The 18,119-nt window shown below is 41.4% G+C and overlaps 1 protein-coding gene across 5 annotated transcripts in view; it reads right to left on the bottom strand.

The window, feature by feature from the left end:
• Rabep1 (rabaptin, RAB GTPase binding effector protein 1) overlaps nucleotides 1-18,119 on the bottom strand; it is a 98,382-nt gene that overhangs the window by 7,124 nt on the left and 73,139 nt on the right. For 4 of the 5 annotated variants that reach the window (NM_001291143.1, NM_019400.3, NM_001291142.1 and 1 more), the window contains 6 exons: nucleotides 16,701-16,805; nucleotides 15,014-15,130; nucleotides 12,741-12,839; nucleotides 10,070-10,210; nucleotides 1,388-1,577; nucleotides 800-855 (listed from right to left, as the gene is read on the bottom strand). In NM_001291143.1, the coding sequence (NP_001278072.1) occupies nucleotides 800-855; nucleotides 1,388-1,577; nucleotides 10,070-10,210; nucleotides 12,741-12,839; nucleotides 15,014-15,130; nucleotides 16,701-16,805 (708 nt within the window). The remainder of the gene's footprint in view (nucleotides 1-799; nucleotides 856-1,387; nucleotides 1,578-10,069; nucleotides 10,211-12,740; nucleotides 12,840-15,013; nucleotides 15,131-16,700; nucleotides 16,806-18,119) is intronic. The other variant, XM_006533750.4, reaches the window with a different exon arrangement.

Genomic DNA, 18,119 nt, shown 5'->3' with positions numbered 1-18,119 from the left:
AACATGTGCCTGGGGAACCTGGGACTCCAAGTGGCCTGTGAAATGACTGAGCAGTGAGGGTACGGAGATGACAGTGACTGAAAGCCATTGTGAAGAATGAAAGACAAATCTTAGGACAAATGAAAGACTGTCTAGGAGTACTGGAGCCCATGACAGCAACGGCATGAGATGCCACCAATTCTGGAAGCATTGGCTTCTTCAAATAACAGGCCTAATCCAGAACTGGGCAATAGCTGAGTGAGGGCAGCAAGAGGAGAGTACGAGCTGGAAGGCAACAGAGGAGCTCAGCAAGCCATAGAAGGAGCAGCCTGGGAGAGAAGAAGGCAAAGCTGGGAAGCTGTCACTCCAAGTTTAGGAGCGGGAGAGGCACGCAGTGAGACAGAAGACACTTGAGTCACAGAATGAACTGAGAAGCATGGTAGCCCTTGTGAGGAGCAGGGCAGCACTGGAGGAAAGGTCTTTTGGGTCAAGGACACTGAAGCCCAGAAGCAGCACAGGCTCATCTCCCACACTGTTGAGGCTAATTAGGAAACAGCACGCCCTGTGGGCAACAGTGGATGCACACTTGGAGTGCAGCAGTCATGAACTGACTATGCCAGGCTGAGGCGCCCGTCCCCACACGGACCAGCACACAGCAGGTTCTCCATACACGGTCTCTTTCACTGTCCCCTGTGTTCCCAGCAGGAAGACATTTCTAAAAGCAGGGATTAGGGTTCAGCTACCTTCATCTCTCTGTTCTAGCACAGGACGTAGGTAACCACTGAGTGTTAATAGAATGAATGTTAAACTTGTGACTCACCTGTCCCTTTTCAACCTTTATTCTTTCTAATTCAGCTTTTAGACTAGAAATGGAAGCTAGGACAAAAGGGAGAAATATTAGAGTTATTTATTTTTTCCATAAAATTCCCCCAAAGAGTCAGAGATACACTATGGGAAAAAGTGCTCTCTCTCAAACTATCCCAGAGAACTCGAGGAAAAGCCAAGTACACGACACTGTGTTCCAACCTAAACTAAACCACATCTAGCTGTAGGACAGCAATGCTGTTAGCAATAAAGTTCTGTAAAGAAATGCTGCCGTTCTGGCCCTGCTACCCGTGGCCTCTGGCTCCGTTACCATCAAAGCTCATGGAAGAACAGAGGACTCAGGGCTTTCACAGTGACTGCACATCTGGGCACCGAGGACAGCTGTTCTTTTATACTTCAGTTTTCTACATCCATGATCATGCATTAGTCTCAAACAGTGTTATTTACTAGTGCTTCACTCTTGCTCGTCAGTTCCCTTTTTGAGACAGGTCTCCTGGAGTCCTGGCCTCTGATCCTCCTGCTCCCTCCATTCCGCGTGAGCAGGACACCAGCAGACAACACCCCAACCCCAAACAGCACTCACCTATTTCCTCCTTGCAGTTTTCTATTTCCAGCTGTAGTGTCTCTTCCAGGTTTTCTTTTAAACACTGTTCCGCTTGAATTTGCTCTTTTAGGAAAAGTATTTCCGCCTTCAGCTTCTCTTCCATGTGGTCTGCTGCTGTGCGCACATGAACAATGTTCTCACGATATTTTAAAACCAGTTCCCGGAGCACCTGGATTCCGTAAACACAAGGTTACTGGATTTGTGGAGGTGGGGGAAACTGAAGACTTATGCTTCAAATGATTCAGTTACTTAGACTGTCTGAAAGCGCACGCCCTCGCACACCAACATTCAACACTCAAGATGGCCAAAAGCTGTGTTGTGAGCTACATTGTCCTCTCAAAGCTGGTTTGGTTTTTTGTTTTTGTTTTTCGAGACAGGGTTTCTCTGTGTAGCCCTGGCTATCCTCGAACTCAGAAATCCGCCTGCCTCTGCCTCCCGAGTGCTGGGACTAAAGGCGTGCGCCACCACGCCTGGCTTCAAAGCTGTTTTATGAGCAAGAAAAATAAAATGTTATGTAATTTCCTCAGGAAATCTACTAGGAAGAATATCTTCATGAAGATCAAAAAGATAAAAAACACAGGAACAAGTATAAACTCAAGATAAAATACATTTAACTTACCTATCCACAAATTCAAGTGTTCACTGAAAATCTCTTTAGGCAAAGCACTATGTCAAGTAAGTAATGAACACACACACACCCTAAAAAGAAAGCTTTTTTTTTTCTTTTTTTCCCTTCATTTTTGTTTTGTTGAGAAAGGCTGGCCTCAAACTCACAGAGATCCACCTGCTTCTGCCTTCCAAATGCTGGGATTACAGTCACATGCCATCATATCTGGCATTTTCCTCCCAAATTTCAATCGTTTAGAAAACATAATCACAGCCTACAGAAAACCAGCCCAAACTGGCATTCCCAAACAGCTAGCCAGCTAGTTAGCTAGCTAGCTTGCTTCTCTCTCTCTCTCTCTCTCTCTCTCTTGTTTGTTTTTTTGGTTTTTTTTTTTTGAGGCAGGGTTAAAGGCATGCGCCACCTCTGCCCAGCCCAAACAGCTTTCTAGGTGAATATATTTACCTAGTGTTTTGGGATGGGGCTTACCTATGTTGCCCAGGCTGGCCTGGAACTCCTTACACATTCCATCTGGCTTTAAATTCATGACCCTCTTAGCTCAGTCTCTAGAGTGTTGGGAGTGCAGGCAAGCAGCACCATGCTCATCTTAGATAGCTTTTAAATCTAGGAATAAAAATTCTCTAGAGAACAGAACAAAGAACTATTTCCAGCCAAAAAGGAAAGTTTTATCAGATGTGAAGGTGGTGGTGAAGTTATTTAAAGATCATGGCAAAGGCACAAGTTTCCCAAACCTTCTGTGTCAACAATTACCAGTAAAGAAAGGGGCAAGAGCTTTCCTAAGAGGCCAGGTCTGGGCTAGACCACAGCAGTGGGCATAATAAACAACTGTGTATTTAAAAGTAAAACAACAACAAAAACCACTACTAGTAATGCTAATATGTACTGAGAGGTACACTGGGTAGGATTGTAAGAAACTTACTTGTAAAAAGATAAATTTATGTTATATTTGATGTTTTCATTTGAGACAAGAGTCTCACTATGTAGGGCAGGCTGGCCTAGAGCTTCCTAGGTAGAACTGGCTGGCCTCAAACATATAGCAATCCTCCTGCCTCAGCTGCCCCAGGTGTTGGGATTACAGGCCAAGCCACTATAGCCAGCTCATATTTAATCTTTAAATTATTTGAAGCAATAACAATTTTCATTCACTATTTTATTTCTGCACACGTGAGTGAGTGACAGGCCCTGGCATATGGCGAGGATGGTCTCCTTCCAGGAAACGAGTCCTAGGGACTAACTCTGTGGGCAGACTCTGCAGCAGGCACCCTTTACCTATGAAACATCCCACCACCCCTGATTTTCTTTCTAAAAAACAAAGGAAAGGGGCCTCACAAATAAAATTCCCTTATTTTTGTTTTGAAAATTGGTCTAAGAAATCTCATTTCTATTTAGGCAAAATTGAGTTTGAGGGTCATAAACCTAAAAAGGCATTTTCTTTTAGTATTTAAAGGTTTAGAATTACATACATACATTACATTATGACATTTGGATAGAGTTGAGAGAGTAATTTCCCTACCCAAGCGGAGCACAAGTGGCAAAACCAGTCTCACCCTTACACTCAGAATTGGGTGAGTGTGACGTAACTCTAAATGCTGCCTACAAAAGCAAGCAGCACAACAATCACCCTGGGGTAGAGCATATGGCTTATTCTAGCTACATCTGGTCCTACAACAACACCATACTACTTGATTTTGGCAATGGAGTCCAATACCAAAAGCACAAATAACAGAAAAAGATGAATGAATGAATGAATGAATGAATGAGAGAGAAAGAGAGAGAGGGAGAGAGAGAGAGAGAGAGAGAGAAGGAAAGAGAGAGAGAGAGAGAGAAAGGTAGATAGATGGATGAGCTGGACTTCATCAAAAAAAATTTTTTAAAAGTGCCTCAAAAAAAAACTCACTTAGAAAAAAATATGGCCGGGTGGTGGTGGCGCACACCTTAAATCCCAGCACTAGGGAGGCAGAGGCAGGTGGATTTCTGAGTTCGAGGCCAGCCTGGTCTACAGAGTGAGTTCCAGGACAGCCAAGGCTACACAGAGAAACCCTGTCTCGAAAAAGAAAAAAGAAAAAAAAGAAGAAGAAGAACACTTACATGTCAGTAAGCAAACAATCAATCCAACTTTAAAATGAGCAAAGGGTCTGGGAATTTCTCCAAGCCAGATACAGAAATCACACGTAAGTCATGAAAAGATGCTTAATGCCCTCAGTCATTAGGGGAATGCAAATTGAAACCACAATGTCACTCCATGCCCATTGGGATGATGATAATCCAAAAGTGAAATAACCCAAGACCGCAAGGATGCGGAGATTTAGCCAGACGCCCTGCTACTAGGGGGAGAAAATGGGTGTGGTTTAGAAAAGTTTGATTTATGTTTTTGGAGACAAGACTCTCACTGTGTGACCCTGGCTGGCCTCAAATTCACAAAAATCCACCTCTTCTGCCTCTGCCTCCAGCGTTCTAGGGGAACAAAAAAAGCAGTTTAATTGTTCTTCTAGTGTAAACTGGTGAAACAGAATCTTCCTCCATTCAGCTGGGGGGAAGAGAAGGCTAACACGCAACAGGCCATGTTCCAAAACAAAGAGGAAAGGCATTCCTGGTGGCTCACAACCATCTGTAATGGGATCTGACGCCCTCTTCTGGTGTGTCTGAAGACAGTGGCAGTACTCATATAAATAAGTAAATAAATAAATAAATAAAGGGGGACAGGACAGTGAGAAAGCCAAAGCAGAGACAAGAAACAGTCCACAGCCAAGTCAGGCCTTTTAAGAGGGAAGGGCGACTTACAAAGGCAAACCTACCAAAGTAACAGCTGTCATCTCAACAGAAACCACAAAGGCCAGGAGAGCATGGCTGATATATTTCAAAAAACTTCCAACCAAGATTACAAACCCAGCCAGGCATGGTGGCGCACGCCTTTAATCCCAGCATTCGGGAGGCAGAGGCAAGCGGATTTCTGAGTTCGAGGCCAGCCTGGTCCTCAAAGTGAGTTCCAGGACAGCCAGGGCTACACAGAGAAACCTCTCTTTTGTTCTTTTGGGACAGGGTCATTTACTGTACCTGGAGTTTATCAGTTTGCCTAGAATGGTCGACAGTGAGCCTCAGGACCCTCCTGTATTTGCTTCCCTAGCACTAGAATACAAACCGTCCCCAGCAAAGTTGCCTTTTAGCTGAGTTCTGGGATGGAAATGCTGTGTAGCATGTGCCTTACTACCTGGGCTGTCTTTCCAACCCTGCTTTCTAGTTTATATACAAGGGGTGTGTTGTGAAAGGATGCTGAATGTTGTTAAACACCCTTTCTGCATCTATTGAGACAGTCTTTAGTTCTCTTTATGTGCTATAGTATATCTAATTGATTTGCATATATTGTTGAATAATCTTTTCCAGTTTTGTTTAATTTTATTTATGTGTGTGTTGTGTGTGTGTGTGTGTGTGTTGCTTGTATGTTTTTGTACCATGGAGGCTTCAAAAAAGTGTTAGAGTCCCCGAGACTAGAATTATAGACAGTTTTAAACCACCATGTGGGTGCTGGGAATCAAACCTGTGTCCTCTAGAAGAACAGCCATTGCTCTTACTGCTGATCCACCTCTCCAGCCCCTAAAAGGAACTCTCTTATTTACTTTTATTATTTAGTGTATATGAGTATTTCACCTGCGTGTATGTGTATGTACCACATACATGTTTGGTATCTTCAGAGGTCAGAAGAGGGAGTCAGAATCCCTGGACTGGAGTTATTAGGGTTGTGAACCACGACACAGGTTAGGGATCAAAGCCTGGTCCTTTACAAGAGCAACAGGTGCTCTTAACCACTGAGCCATCTCTCTAGCCCTTTGTATTTTATTGAGGATTTTTACATTTGTGTATCAGAATAATTGATCTGTAGTTCCTTCCTTCTTTCTTCTTTCCCTCCCTCCTTCTTTCTTTTCTTTACCTGGTTTTAGTATCAGGGTAATACTGATTTTATAAACCATGTTGGAAGTTCCTTCCTCTCTGTTGTATAGTTTGTGGAGGAGCATTGATATTTTTCTTGTGGGTCTGGTAGAGTTCTGCAATGACTGTCTGTCTCATCCTGGCCTTTATTTTGGGAGGTTTTTTTCTTTCTTTTTAACTTTTTTTGTTTGTTTGTTTTCTAATATAGGGTTTCACTATGTAGCCCTGGCTGTCCTGGAACTTACAGTGTAGACCAGGCTGGGCTAATAACCCAGAGATCCATCTGCTTCTGCCTCCCATGTGCTGGGATTAAAGGCATGCACCACTACATCTGGCTCTTCATTAATTGATTTTTAAAGATTTTAATTTTGTGTGCCTGCCATGTTTGTGGCTTCCAAGGAAGCCAGGAGAGGGCATTGGGTTGACTGGAACTAGAGTTACAGGCGTTCAAGATGTGGGCAGGATCTACCTCTGGCCTCCACATGTGCACACATTTACATATAAATATGTCTACTCAAACAGAATGATCATACTTCACCATACCATTTTATGATGACCCATAAGCCAAGCCATACTAAATGGAAAGACAACCGAAAGCATTCATGATAACGTCAGGATGAGACAAGGGTATCTACTCTACTTGCACTCAGCCTAGTGCTTAATGCTTAGCCAGCAATAAAGCAAGATAGATAAAAAGAAGTCAAATTACCCCTATTTGCAGATGATAAGTCTATACTTGAAAACCCTAAAGACACCACCAATACACTCTTTCAATGACAGCAGAAAGTAAAAACTTGGGCTGGAGAGATGGCTCAGCAGGTAAGAGCACTGACTGCTCTTCAGAAGGTCCTGAGTTCAATTCCCAGCAACCACATGGTGGCTCACAAGCACCCATAATGAAATCTTCTGGTGTGTCTGAAGTAAGCTGAAGTGTGCTTATGTATAATAATAAATAAATCTTTGGGCTGGAGCAGGGACTGAGCGAGCAGGGCCAACTGTAGTGAGCAGGACAAGCAGAAGTCCTATATTCAATTCCCAGCAACCACATGACGGCTCACAATCATCTGTACAGCTGCAGTGTACTCATATACATTAAATAAATAAATAAATCTTTTTAAAAAGTAAAAACACAGGAAAATCAGTAGTTCTATATTGTATATATTAATTACCAGCAATCTTAGACAGAGATAAGGAAAACATTTCCATTCATATTGGTATAAAAACAACAAACAGGATCAACCTAACAGAGAAGTCTGAGTCCTCTAAAATGAAATCTAGAAGGAAAGCAGAGAAAATAAACTGAACATTAGAAAACTGAAAACTATTTGATGGCTTAGTAGAACTAGTGTTTTGAAAATTGACATGTTATTAAAATTTACTAAAGGTTCAATGCAATCCCCATAGAGGTTCCATTCTTCATAGAGGGAAAGTGGGATTCTAAATGAATCTGGAAGCACTGCAGATAGGGAAGCAAAAGTAATCCTGAGCAGAAGTGCAAGGCTTAAAACAACATCAGCAAAGCTTTCTGAATGTGGCTCCAAAGACAAAGAAAATAAGAACTGACAATGGGAAATGGGTGTCAAACTAAAGGGATATAAAATATTTCCTCACTGTCAGGATGTGCTGTGAATGTGAAGTGTCTCGCACAGGCTTGTGTGTTTGAATACTTAAGTCACTAACATGGAACTAAATGGATACTTGGGTTTAAGTCTTGATGTTGCTAGAGCAGAGGCACTTCCTGTCCTCTCTGCTTCCTGACAGGGGACACTCTGACCAGCTGCCTCATGCTCCTGCTGTCCTTGGCCATGATAGACTGCAGGTGAAATGAACTTGTCCTCCCATAAGTTGCTGTTGTTAGGCATTTTCTCCTAGCAATGAAAAAACTAACTATTGCATGATTAATATACAAAGGCAAAGAATACACACACAAAAACAATCACACTTTAAAAAAAATAATTGAATCAACAAATTGAACAAACTATTCTCTAAAGAAGTAAAAATGGGAAGCAAATACAAAAAAAAAAAAAAACAAACCAAAACAAATGTTCAACACCCTTAGCCATCAAGAAAATACAGAACAAAACTACACTGAGATTTTATCTCCCCTCAATCAGAAGGGTTACCATAAAAAACATTAAAAAAAAATCAAGATCAATAAAGCCACCACAGTAAATGTAGACATAGATATAAGGGGAAAAAAAACCTTATAACAATATTGGTAAGAATATAAATGATTTTAACCACTATAAACATTATAGTACAGAAAGGCTCTTCAAAAGTAAAACTTAGGGGCTGGAGAGATGGCTCAGCAGTTAAGAGCACTGACTGCTCTTACAGAGGTCCTGAGTTCAATTCCCAGCAACTACATGATGGCTCACAACCATCTGTAATGGGAATCCCTCTTCTGGTGTGTCTGAAGACAGCAACAGTACACTCACATATATTTAAAAAAAAAAAAAAAAAATGTAGCTGGGCAGTGTTGGCCCACGCCTTTAATCCCAGCACTTGGGAGGCAGAAGCAGGTGGATTTGTGAGTTCGAGGCCAGCCTGGTCTACAGAATGAGTTCCAGGACAGCCAGGGCTACACAGAGAAACCTGTCATGAAAAAAAAAAAAAAGTAAAACTTAGGTTAGGCATAGTGACACAGGCCTTAACTCAGAAGGCAGAGGCAAGAGGATCTCTTGTGAGTTCGAGGCCAGCCTGGTCTATATAATGAGTTCCAGGACAGCCAGGGCTACACAGTAAGACCTCGTCTTAAAAAAAACATCAAAACCAGAACTTCCAAACAGGCCAGTTGTGCTGCTTCTGGGTGTGCCCTGAGGAATCAAATCCAGCAAACACTAGAAAAACCCTGTTTACTGCAACATTATTATTCTTGCCAAGCTTTTATGTAGGCATTCAACAAAAAATAGAAAATGTGGCACTGTACACAAAGAAAAGTGAAATTGTGTTATTTAAAGGAAAGCTGATAAAGCTGGAGACCATCATATTACAGAAAGTAAGCTAGACTCAGACAAACAAACGCTGAATGCTGTCTCTCACATAGCAGAATCCAGACCTTTTTAAAGACTATTTTGGAAGAAAGACCAGTGGAGATGGGGGTAAAAGATGAAACAGGACAAAACAGATTGATATACATTATATGCATGGATGAAAATGTCACAATGAAACCCATTGTTGTGTAATTAATATATGCAATTTAATAAATAAAACAATTAAGTAGTTCCACACCCACACATATCACCAAAATTATCCATGTTCTCATATGACATAGCAACTCTATACTATTGGGTTTATATTTAAGAGACATGAAAACATGTCTTACTAGATCCTGTGACCTAAATGCCCACCAAAAGATGAATAGATAAAACATCCATACAGTACAGTATTATAATTCAGCTATAAAAAGCAATTAAAGTTGATATTTGCTACAACATGGATGAATCGTGAAAACATGCTAAGTAAAAACCGCCAAGGCAGATAGAAAAGAGCATAAGGAAATAGTTACAGACAGAAGCAGATCATTAGTTCTTTAGATTGAGAAGAGAGGGAATAGAAGGAGTCACTACAGGGTAAGGAGGGGTTTTTATTTATTGGGTTGATTGGTTTGGATTTCTTTTATGTGTATGGGGTTTTGCTCACATGTCTATCAGCACACACATAAGTGGTACCTGCGGAGGCCAGATCTGTCTGATCCCCTGGGACTGGATGGATAGAAAAGTCAAACCCAGGTCCTCTGGAAAAGCAGCCAATGCTCTTAATCACTAAACCATTTTTCCAACCCCGAAGGTTTCTTTCCACAGTGAAGGAAATGTTCTAAAATGGGGGAGTGTGGCAGCACACACCAGTAATACCAGCACTAGGGAGACAGAGGCAGGATCGAGTCTGAGACTTGATCACAACATACCCACACAATATTTCAAGACAAAAGACAAAGACTAAACAAAGTTTTAAAATTTACATTTATCCATCAATATGCTAAAAGATGAATTACATCTTTAAAAGTAGAATTGTTTGGCATATAAAATTAATAAAGATTTTTCTAAAGAAACTTAAAACCATTTTAAAAAGTACACTTGCTTGTGTTTTTGATGTTATGGCAAACACATTACCTCCACAGTGTCTGGAAGAATGAAGTCTTCTGCTAGCTGTAATGACACATGCAAGCTGTGCTTCCCCTGGAGGCTGTCGTTGTCTTTCTGTAACCTCACCAACTCTTCTGAAACCTGTTCACGTGACTGCATCAGCACCGCCTAAAACAAAAACAGATGCTAGGAATGCAAATCCAGTTTAGTAACAACCACATCAGTGAAAAACAAGGCCAAACAAAATGACATTTGAAGATGGAGCATGTATCTATACAAAACTTCTAAAAAATGTACACAGAGCTCATAACTTACACTTTCTATACTTATTGTGGTGTGGACAAGTGTGTGCCACAGCATATGTGTGTAGACCAGAGGACATGGTTGTGGGATCCATTCTTTGCTTCTGTGTTTACAGAGGTCCCAGGTATCATATCCAGGTCAAGCACCTTCCCCTGCAAAGCCATCTTATACCCAACAGCCCCACCTCAGTTTTTATTTGCAGACTATTTATGCAGCAAGGAGTGAGGCAATGAGACAAACATGGGAGCTCATTCTCTACTGCTCCTACCAGCAATTCAAAAATATTGTTTCTTGTCTCCCAGAACACAGAGGAACAGATTCTTTGACTCAGGAGAACTAGCTGACAGTATCCCAACCAAAGAATGTGAAAGGCAGCCGGGCGTGGTGGCACACGCCTTTAATCCCAGCACTCGAGAGGCAGAGGCAGGCGGATTTCTGAGTTCGAGGCCAGCCTGGTCTACAAAGTGAGTTCCAGGACAGCCAAGACTATACAGAGAAACCCTGTCTCGAAAAAAAAAACCACAAAAAAAAAAAAAAAAAGAATTAAAATATCAAGTACTAATTTGTATCAATATGAAAGTTATTCCAACAAATGTAAGTTTAAACTAAAGTTGTACAAAAGTCCCTTGTCTCTGCTAATCTTTTTTTTTCATCTTTTTTTTTTTTTGAGAAAAAGTTTCACTATGTTGGCTTAACTTGGAACTCAGTATGATTAAAGGAGTGTGCCACCATGTCCAATTTTCTGCTAAATTTTAGTATTAAGTTATTAAGTCATTTGTTTTAAATTTATATACCCACAAATACTCAAGCCTCCTTTATTTGTCACCCACTACAAGAAAAGTTGGCATTTTTCTGTTTGTCAAGAATACTCTGACAGTGCTGGAGAAATAGCTTAGCAGTTAAAAGCACAAAGTCCTTCCTCTTCCAAAGGACCCAGGTTCAAATTTTAGCACCCACACAGCAGCTTACAATTGTCCGTAACTCCAAAATACATGCTGAAATATTTAGGAGAGTCATAGTGTCTACACTTTAATTCCCAATAGTTCATCACAAGCCAGATATAGAATATGCACATAATATAATCTATATACAGTGAGATCACAAGAGACTAGTGTTAGCAACTGCTGAACTACACTGACAGTCGTAAACAACACTGTTATCTGTCTGATGGTCTGAGTGTACACATGTGTCACAGCATGTGTATGCAGGTCAGAGGACAACACTGCGAGTTGGCTCTCTCCTTCCACTGAGTAAGATGTCAGGCCTACACTGCAAGCTCTTTCAGCAAACTTCTCTGCAAGTGTGAATCGTCTCCAAACACAAAGGGGAAAATGTTAAGATGACCAACGCTCTCACAGGCACTCTGCAGGACCTAAGACACTGAGTTTCTCTTTAGCAGCATAAGAACCATTTGTGGTAATTTTGAGAAAATTAAATGTTCAAAGGACTTCAACCTGAATTCCACCAATTCTCCAATGTCACCTAATATACACTGCTTTTAATGGAATCAACTTGCATATCACCTTCAGAGGGGAAGGAACTTTAAAAGATAAAGACAAGGAAAGGAGTGAGAAACAACCCCATGGACCTTTGCCAGAACTGAACAATTATAAAGCTGCCTTCTCTACTTAGAGAAAACGTGAACTTCCCAATTCATAAATAGGATCTGAGAATTCCCACAGACCAGATATAGGGTTCGAGGACAACTCAGTTGCCATTTAGACACTGGCTGAATGCTCGTCAAAGATAAATTATGGCCATCCTACCTGTAGCCTTCTCATACTCAGAACTATGGTCCCTTTGACAGTGCTAGGTCCATGGAAGCTTTGCAGTCATCCCAGAAAGAACAACTCTGCCATAACTGACCCCAGCCATTAGATACAGGCTCCACAAGACAAACACAGCCAGAGTAGTAAGGACGGAGTCCAAGCCTCAATTATTCCACAAAGCTTCCCAGTAGCCACTGCTCAGGAAGCACTGCTTCTGCCCCTCACAACTGATGGCCTCTGGAAGACCTCCAGAGCTATCGCAAATATATTAATTCTGGGAAATTAATAATGTTATTCTAAATAAATAAAAGTTTCAAAATCTGTGTGAGCTGGAGATGGCAGTTATCTCTATTCTTTTAGCTCGTATTTTAAACTGAAAGTTAAGTACTGGTCTATCATAGTTTACTCTGTTTAGGTTTCCCAAGTGAGAAAGGAGCAGGGTGAGGAGCTCTGCAGTATAGAGCAGCGTCTGGACAGTATTCACCATCATAAATCCTCTGGAGGCCCTGGAGTGTAGCCACTCCAGCAGAAGTCACGTTCAGCAGGGTGATATATTAAAGATAATGTTGAGAAAGCAATCCAGGAATAAAGGTAGCATGTGACATGTATTTCAAACAGTGACTTACCATCTGCTCCTGAACGTCCCTCTTTGCTTGGGAAAAGCTCTGTTGTAACTCTTCAAGTAAGACCTCAGAGGCTTGGGCTCTTAAAACAAGTGCAGATATCTGAACAGAAGATGCACATGTGACATACAGTTAAAACTGGCTCTCTGAAGCTAACCCTGCATCCCATTACTCCACACAAGTCCATGGGAACCACTCATCTTCCATTCAACCAATGTGTACATTTGCTATATGGCAAGACTTTCCAGTACACCAGGGCATTAGCAAAGCTCAAGTCACGTGCTGACATATATTAACAACCAGTAGTAATTGGTCCTTAGAATGACAGAAACCCACATGACCTAGTTATGGATATGTTTTTAAGAGGCAAAAAGAAAGAAAAAGGAAAAAAAAAAAAAGGAAGGAAAGAAAGAAAGAAAGAAAGCAATTAAAAACTAGGAGCCTGGGGCTGGAGAAAAGGCACAGAAGGTAAAAGCACTTGCTGCTAAGCCTGAGCTTGGCCCTCAGAACCCAGAATCCTTATGGTGGAAGGAGAGAACCGACTCCTGCAAGCTGTCCTCTGATCTCTGCACACGTGCTATGGCCACATATTTTACACATGCATGATGAATGCATGTGTGCACACAAACAAATAGATATATTTCTTTAAAATGGGAGAAAGGAGAGAAAGAGAGGAGACCGCACACCTTTAAAGGATAAATGAAGTCCTTTGAGTTGGTTACAACCTTCTAAGCTAGGTAGTGAAGAGCAATTAGTACCATTTAACTCTTGACTATTTGAATTACTGTTAATATTCCTGGGGAGGGAATTATTTGAAAACTGATCATTCACACACAAAAACTAATAGAAATAATTTTGCCTATGCATTTAAAAAATGATTGCTAGAATTTTGTTTCTAGCTGGGCTGTGTGGTGGCACAAACCTTTAATCTCAGCACTCAAGAGGCAGAGGCAGTCAGAACTATGAGTTCAAGGCCAGCCTGGACTACAAAGTGAGTTCTAGGACAGTAGGGTAACACAGCAAAACCCTGCCTCAAAATAAAATAAAATAAAATAAAATAAAATAAAAATAAAAATAAAAAGTAACTACTGACAATAAGAAAGGCTGTATAAAAATATAAAATGTACCTTTTCAAAAGATTTTAGTTGTATTTTTAATTATGTATATATGTATATATTGAGTTTGGTTTGTGCATGTGAGTGCAGATCCAGGTGGATCTCTGTGAGTTCAAGGCCAGCCTGGTTTACTTAATGAGTTCCAGGACAGACAGGGCTGTGTAGAGACCCTTTCTCAATAATGATGAGGATGGCAATGGTAACGATGACGATGATCATGATGATGGTGGTGATGGTGATGATGAAGACAAGGAAGAGGAGGTGGTGGAGGGAGGAAAGAGGAGGAAGAAGGGAGAAGGGAGTGTAAGGAGAAGGAAGAAGGAAGGTGAGAGGGGGAAAGGGGGAGGGGGAACCAGGGACCAAACTCAGGCTTAGTCGTAAGCACTTTACCCTCTGAGCCATCTTGCTAGCCCTTGTTTGGTTTTCGAGACAAGGTCTCAAATAGCCAGACAGGCCTCCAGTTCTGTAACTAAAGATGGCCTTGAACTTCTAACCTTTTTGTCCCTACCTCTCAAGAAATGAGATATCAGGTATGTACCTCCACCCCCAGTTTATATGGTGCTTGGGACCAAAGCAAGTGCTTAATGCACCCTAGATAAGCACTCTATCAACTGAGCTACATTTCAGGCCAGTAAGTCCTATCTTTCTTGTTAGTGAGGTTCTTGTGTACCAGGAAGAACCCAGTAAACACACACCACACACACACACACACACACACGGAAATCCAGAGCCGTCGGAGACATTAGAAATGCATTAAGTTTGTTAACTTATTATTTCAAAAGGAATAGATAACAAGATGCTGGAGAGACAGCTCAGCAGTTAAGAAACTTGTTGTTCTTGAAAAGGACCAGAATTTTGTTCCCAGAATACACATGATGGCTCACAACTATCTATAATTCCACTTGCAGGGGATCTGACCCTCTTCTGACCTTCCAGGGGACTAAGAATACATGTGGTACACATACATGCAAGTAAAACACATATACATATTTAAAATATAAATAAATTCTTAGAAAAATAGCATGGAACAATCAGAAAACACTTTTTATCTCAGAGAAAATAAAACTACTAAATCTTCAAAGCAGAAGGAATAAAGCAACCATACTTTTTGAAGCTGTAAGTGTAATTTAACAAGCAGGTCCTCTCTCGTGCACCGCTCACCTGGTGGCTTGAGTCCTCCGCACTCTGCTTGAGGAAGTCCTCCAGCTCCTGCTTCTCTTTCATCGTCTTCTCAAGCTGGTCATTAGCTTGCCTGAGCATTAACTGCAGTTTTTTCACCTATATAATTTAAAAAGTCAACCAGAAGGAAGTGGTTGTATCTCTGCTGTTAACCCAGGGCCTCATGCATGCGAGGCAAGGGCTCTACCGCTGTGCTACACCCTCAACCCACAATTCTTTTGTGAGTTAAAAAAATTTTTTGACTTGTCAATCCAGAAAGAAATGAATGACCTCTAGCATTATGTTGAGCTTTACAGTTAGCAACAGCTTTTCACATACATAATCTCGTTTGAAAACCTCTTCTCTGCTAGGTCCCTAGGATTCAGAAGAACCTTATCCATTTTATAAAAGTGAAATTATAATACTTTTCCTATTTAAAAGAATTATGCCTCCAAGACGCTGGCTCAATGTAATTCCTCTGATTGTCTCCTCTCCCCACTGTCTCACCATGGCCTTCCTCTGCAGCTCCTTCTCAGACTAGCTTATAAGCTCACACGCCAGCCATGTGTCCTAGAACATACCATTCTCTTTCATGACTCTGAACATTTCCCGCCTTGAGTATATTTTCTCCTTCCCTAGTTCTTCTCCTAATGTGAAAGCAGACTCTAAAGCACACAGCCCAAGTGTTGCCTTACCTGAAACTACAGCTAAGCCACACAGCCTCCTCTAAACTAGACATCATCTCTAGGAACAAGACAGACTGAACTTATGCTTGGGTTTGTAATGCTGAAAGCTCCTTATGGGCCAAAACCATCTTTCAACTGTATCTGAATTGCTGAAACCCAGTAAAACACCAGGCAAGCAAGAGGCATCTATAGAAGCCTACAGAAATAACTAAGGAATCCAAGACAGCCCTTTCCCATGTCAGGCTATCAGAAGCCAACCATTTTATCTTAGTTTAAGTAGCTTTAGAAATCCACCTGTAAGCTATCAATAAAAAAAAAGACTACAGATGAGGAACTGAGTATCAGTGACACCTGAAAATACCAGATCTTTAATCTCACCTCCTTCAGCTCTGATGGCAAAGGCAACAACAGATCCTCATAACAAAGAAAAATATTCCTTTCCTGACACACTATCACAAGACTACTCTTGTTAAACTCTACACTGTTACCAGTGTCACACTCTTCTACTCTGTATTTGGAAATGAACTTTACCCTCAAGTAGTTCAAGTAGTCCAAGCCCGCGGGAGCTTAACTTCTGTGCCCTGTGAATCACCATTAATCAAGTCAACAAATTTACAGCAAACAGGCAGTAAGCAACAAATCCAAACTCTGGTCACCATGACACCCGGCTAGCTTTTATGAGTCCACAGTAAATGTTACCTCCCTCATATCTGTACGATTAAGTTCACTGTGAGGCTGAGATCAAGCCAGCATCAGGTTTAGGTGTTTGGGTGATGGAGTGCAGAGAAAGGTGCTAAGGTTTGCTGGCACCTCTGAGGGCTGAGCTAGCTGATATAGTGTTAGCATGCTAATGAAAAATGGATACCCATTCCTACTGGGCTCTCATTGGAAATCAGCTGCCACTGTTGCCGCTGTGTGTGCTAGATTATTCCATAACCAGATAGATACACTTCATATAGCAGACGGAAAAAAAAATGCAACTCTGTGGCTCTAATGAAACTCACCTGGTCTCTTGTTTCAGCTTCCTGAATCTGAATTCCTTGTAACTGTTTTTCATAATTGGAACACATATCACAACGTCTACCAAGCTTATTTCCAGCATTATGTACCTGAAGGGCACCAAAATTACCACTTATCAGCCAAAACAAAATAATTCTGTCTCATACTCAAGGAACAAACACACGTTCTTACCAATGTTACTCAATGCATAGCACAGAGTAAATGCTTCAGAGATTTACAGGAAAAAGTTAAAATATAGTGTCAGATTCTAGAAGTTGTAATTTCTAGTACAAGTATGATAGAAAAACAATGGACACAACTTAGCACCAAGGGCCACAAAACACCACATTTGAAGAACACACAGAGCAAGCAAGAGGTGCTACACCATACACTCAACACTACCTAACAAAAGGAGGAAGGAAAGACAGGCAGCAGCGAGTCCCCCATCATGAGCTCCGGAAGCAGCATGGTCTTGACATGTCCGGCATGGCTCAAGGACAATGTACTTAGGTTTAGCAGGCTGCTCCATTTACTGCGTGCTTCTCCAAAGAGAAGGAGCCCTGAGAAGGGAAAGCACTACGGCCAGAACTCCTAGAGTCTAACACAGGCTCTGCTCGATCTTTCTGAGCCAGTTTCTTCATCTGTAACTGGGCACAGTTGTGACCTGACTGCCTCATTTATGATCAGAAAGCTCAAAGAGATGAGGTATGTGAAAGGGCTTGAGATCTGTAAAGCAGTGTGCAAATACAACTTACATTCCTTTTTGGTTTTATTTTTCCAGACAGGGTTTCTCTGTATAACAGCCCTGGCTGTCCTAGACTCATTTTGTAGACCAGGCTGGCTTCAAACTCATAAAGACCCGCCTGCCTCTGCCTCCTGAGTGCTGGGATTAAAGCTGTGTGTCACCACACCCAACACAACTTAGATTCTTAATACTTAATCTTTACATTTAAAAATATTTTGAGAAAAATTACTTTTCATCAAGGGTGCCTTTTTTCCCTCTCCCATGTTTCCCAATCCTCCTTAAACCCACGCTCTATATCAGGTGCTTGACCACTTCTACATTTTAAAAGGAAAGAAAAAAATAAGTGAGTGAGTCATAGCATTCACTCAGCTCGAATAAACTGAAAACTCAAATTCAGGCTGTTCTAACTGTGATGCTTGTTAACACCACTGGCTAGCCAGCTTCCTGTGACAGGCAGACTTGACAGTGGGTGGGTATGTGCCAACACATTCTTGCTGGCAGCACAGGCCTGTGCTGACTCCAGGAACTATCTCCTGAATCAACAATGAATATCAGTTACCTATTCCCTCCAGAGAGAGAAGAGAGCAAGCTGTGGTGGTGCACTCAGGGTTGGCAAGGTGCAGGCAGGAGGATAAAGATACATCCTCTGAGTTTCAAGGTCATCTTCACTATATAGTAA

The sequence above is a fragment of the Mus musculus genome, chromosome 11 (genome assembly GCF_000001635.26).
Source record: "Mus musculus strain C57BL/6J chromosome 11, GRCm38.p6 C57BL/6J".
NCBI classification, from domain to species: domain Eukaryota; kingdom Metazoa; phylum Chordata; class Mammalia; order Rodentia; family Muridae; genus Mus; species Mus musculus.
This window is presented reverse-complemented; position numbering and strand designations above follow the sequence as displayed.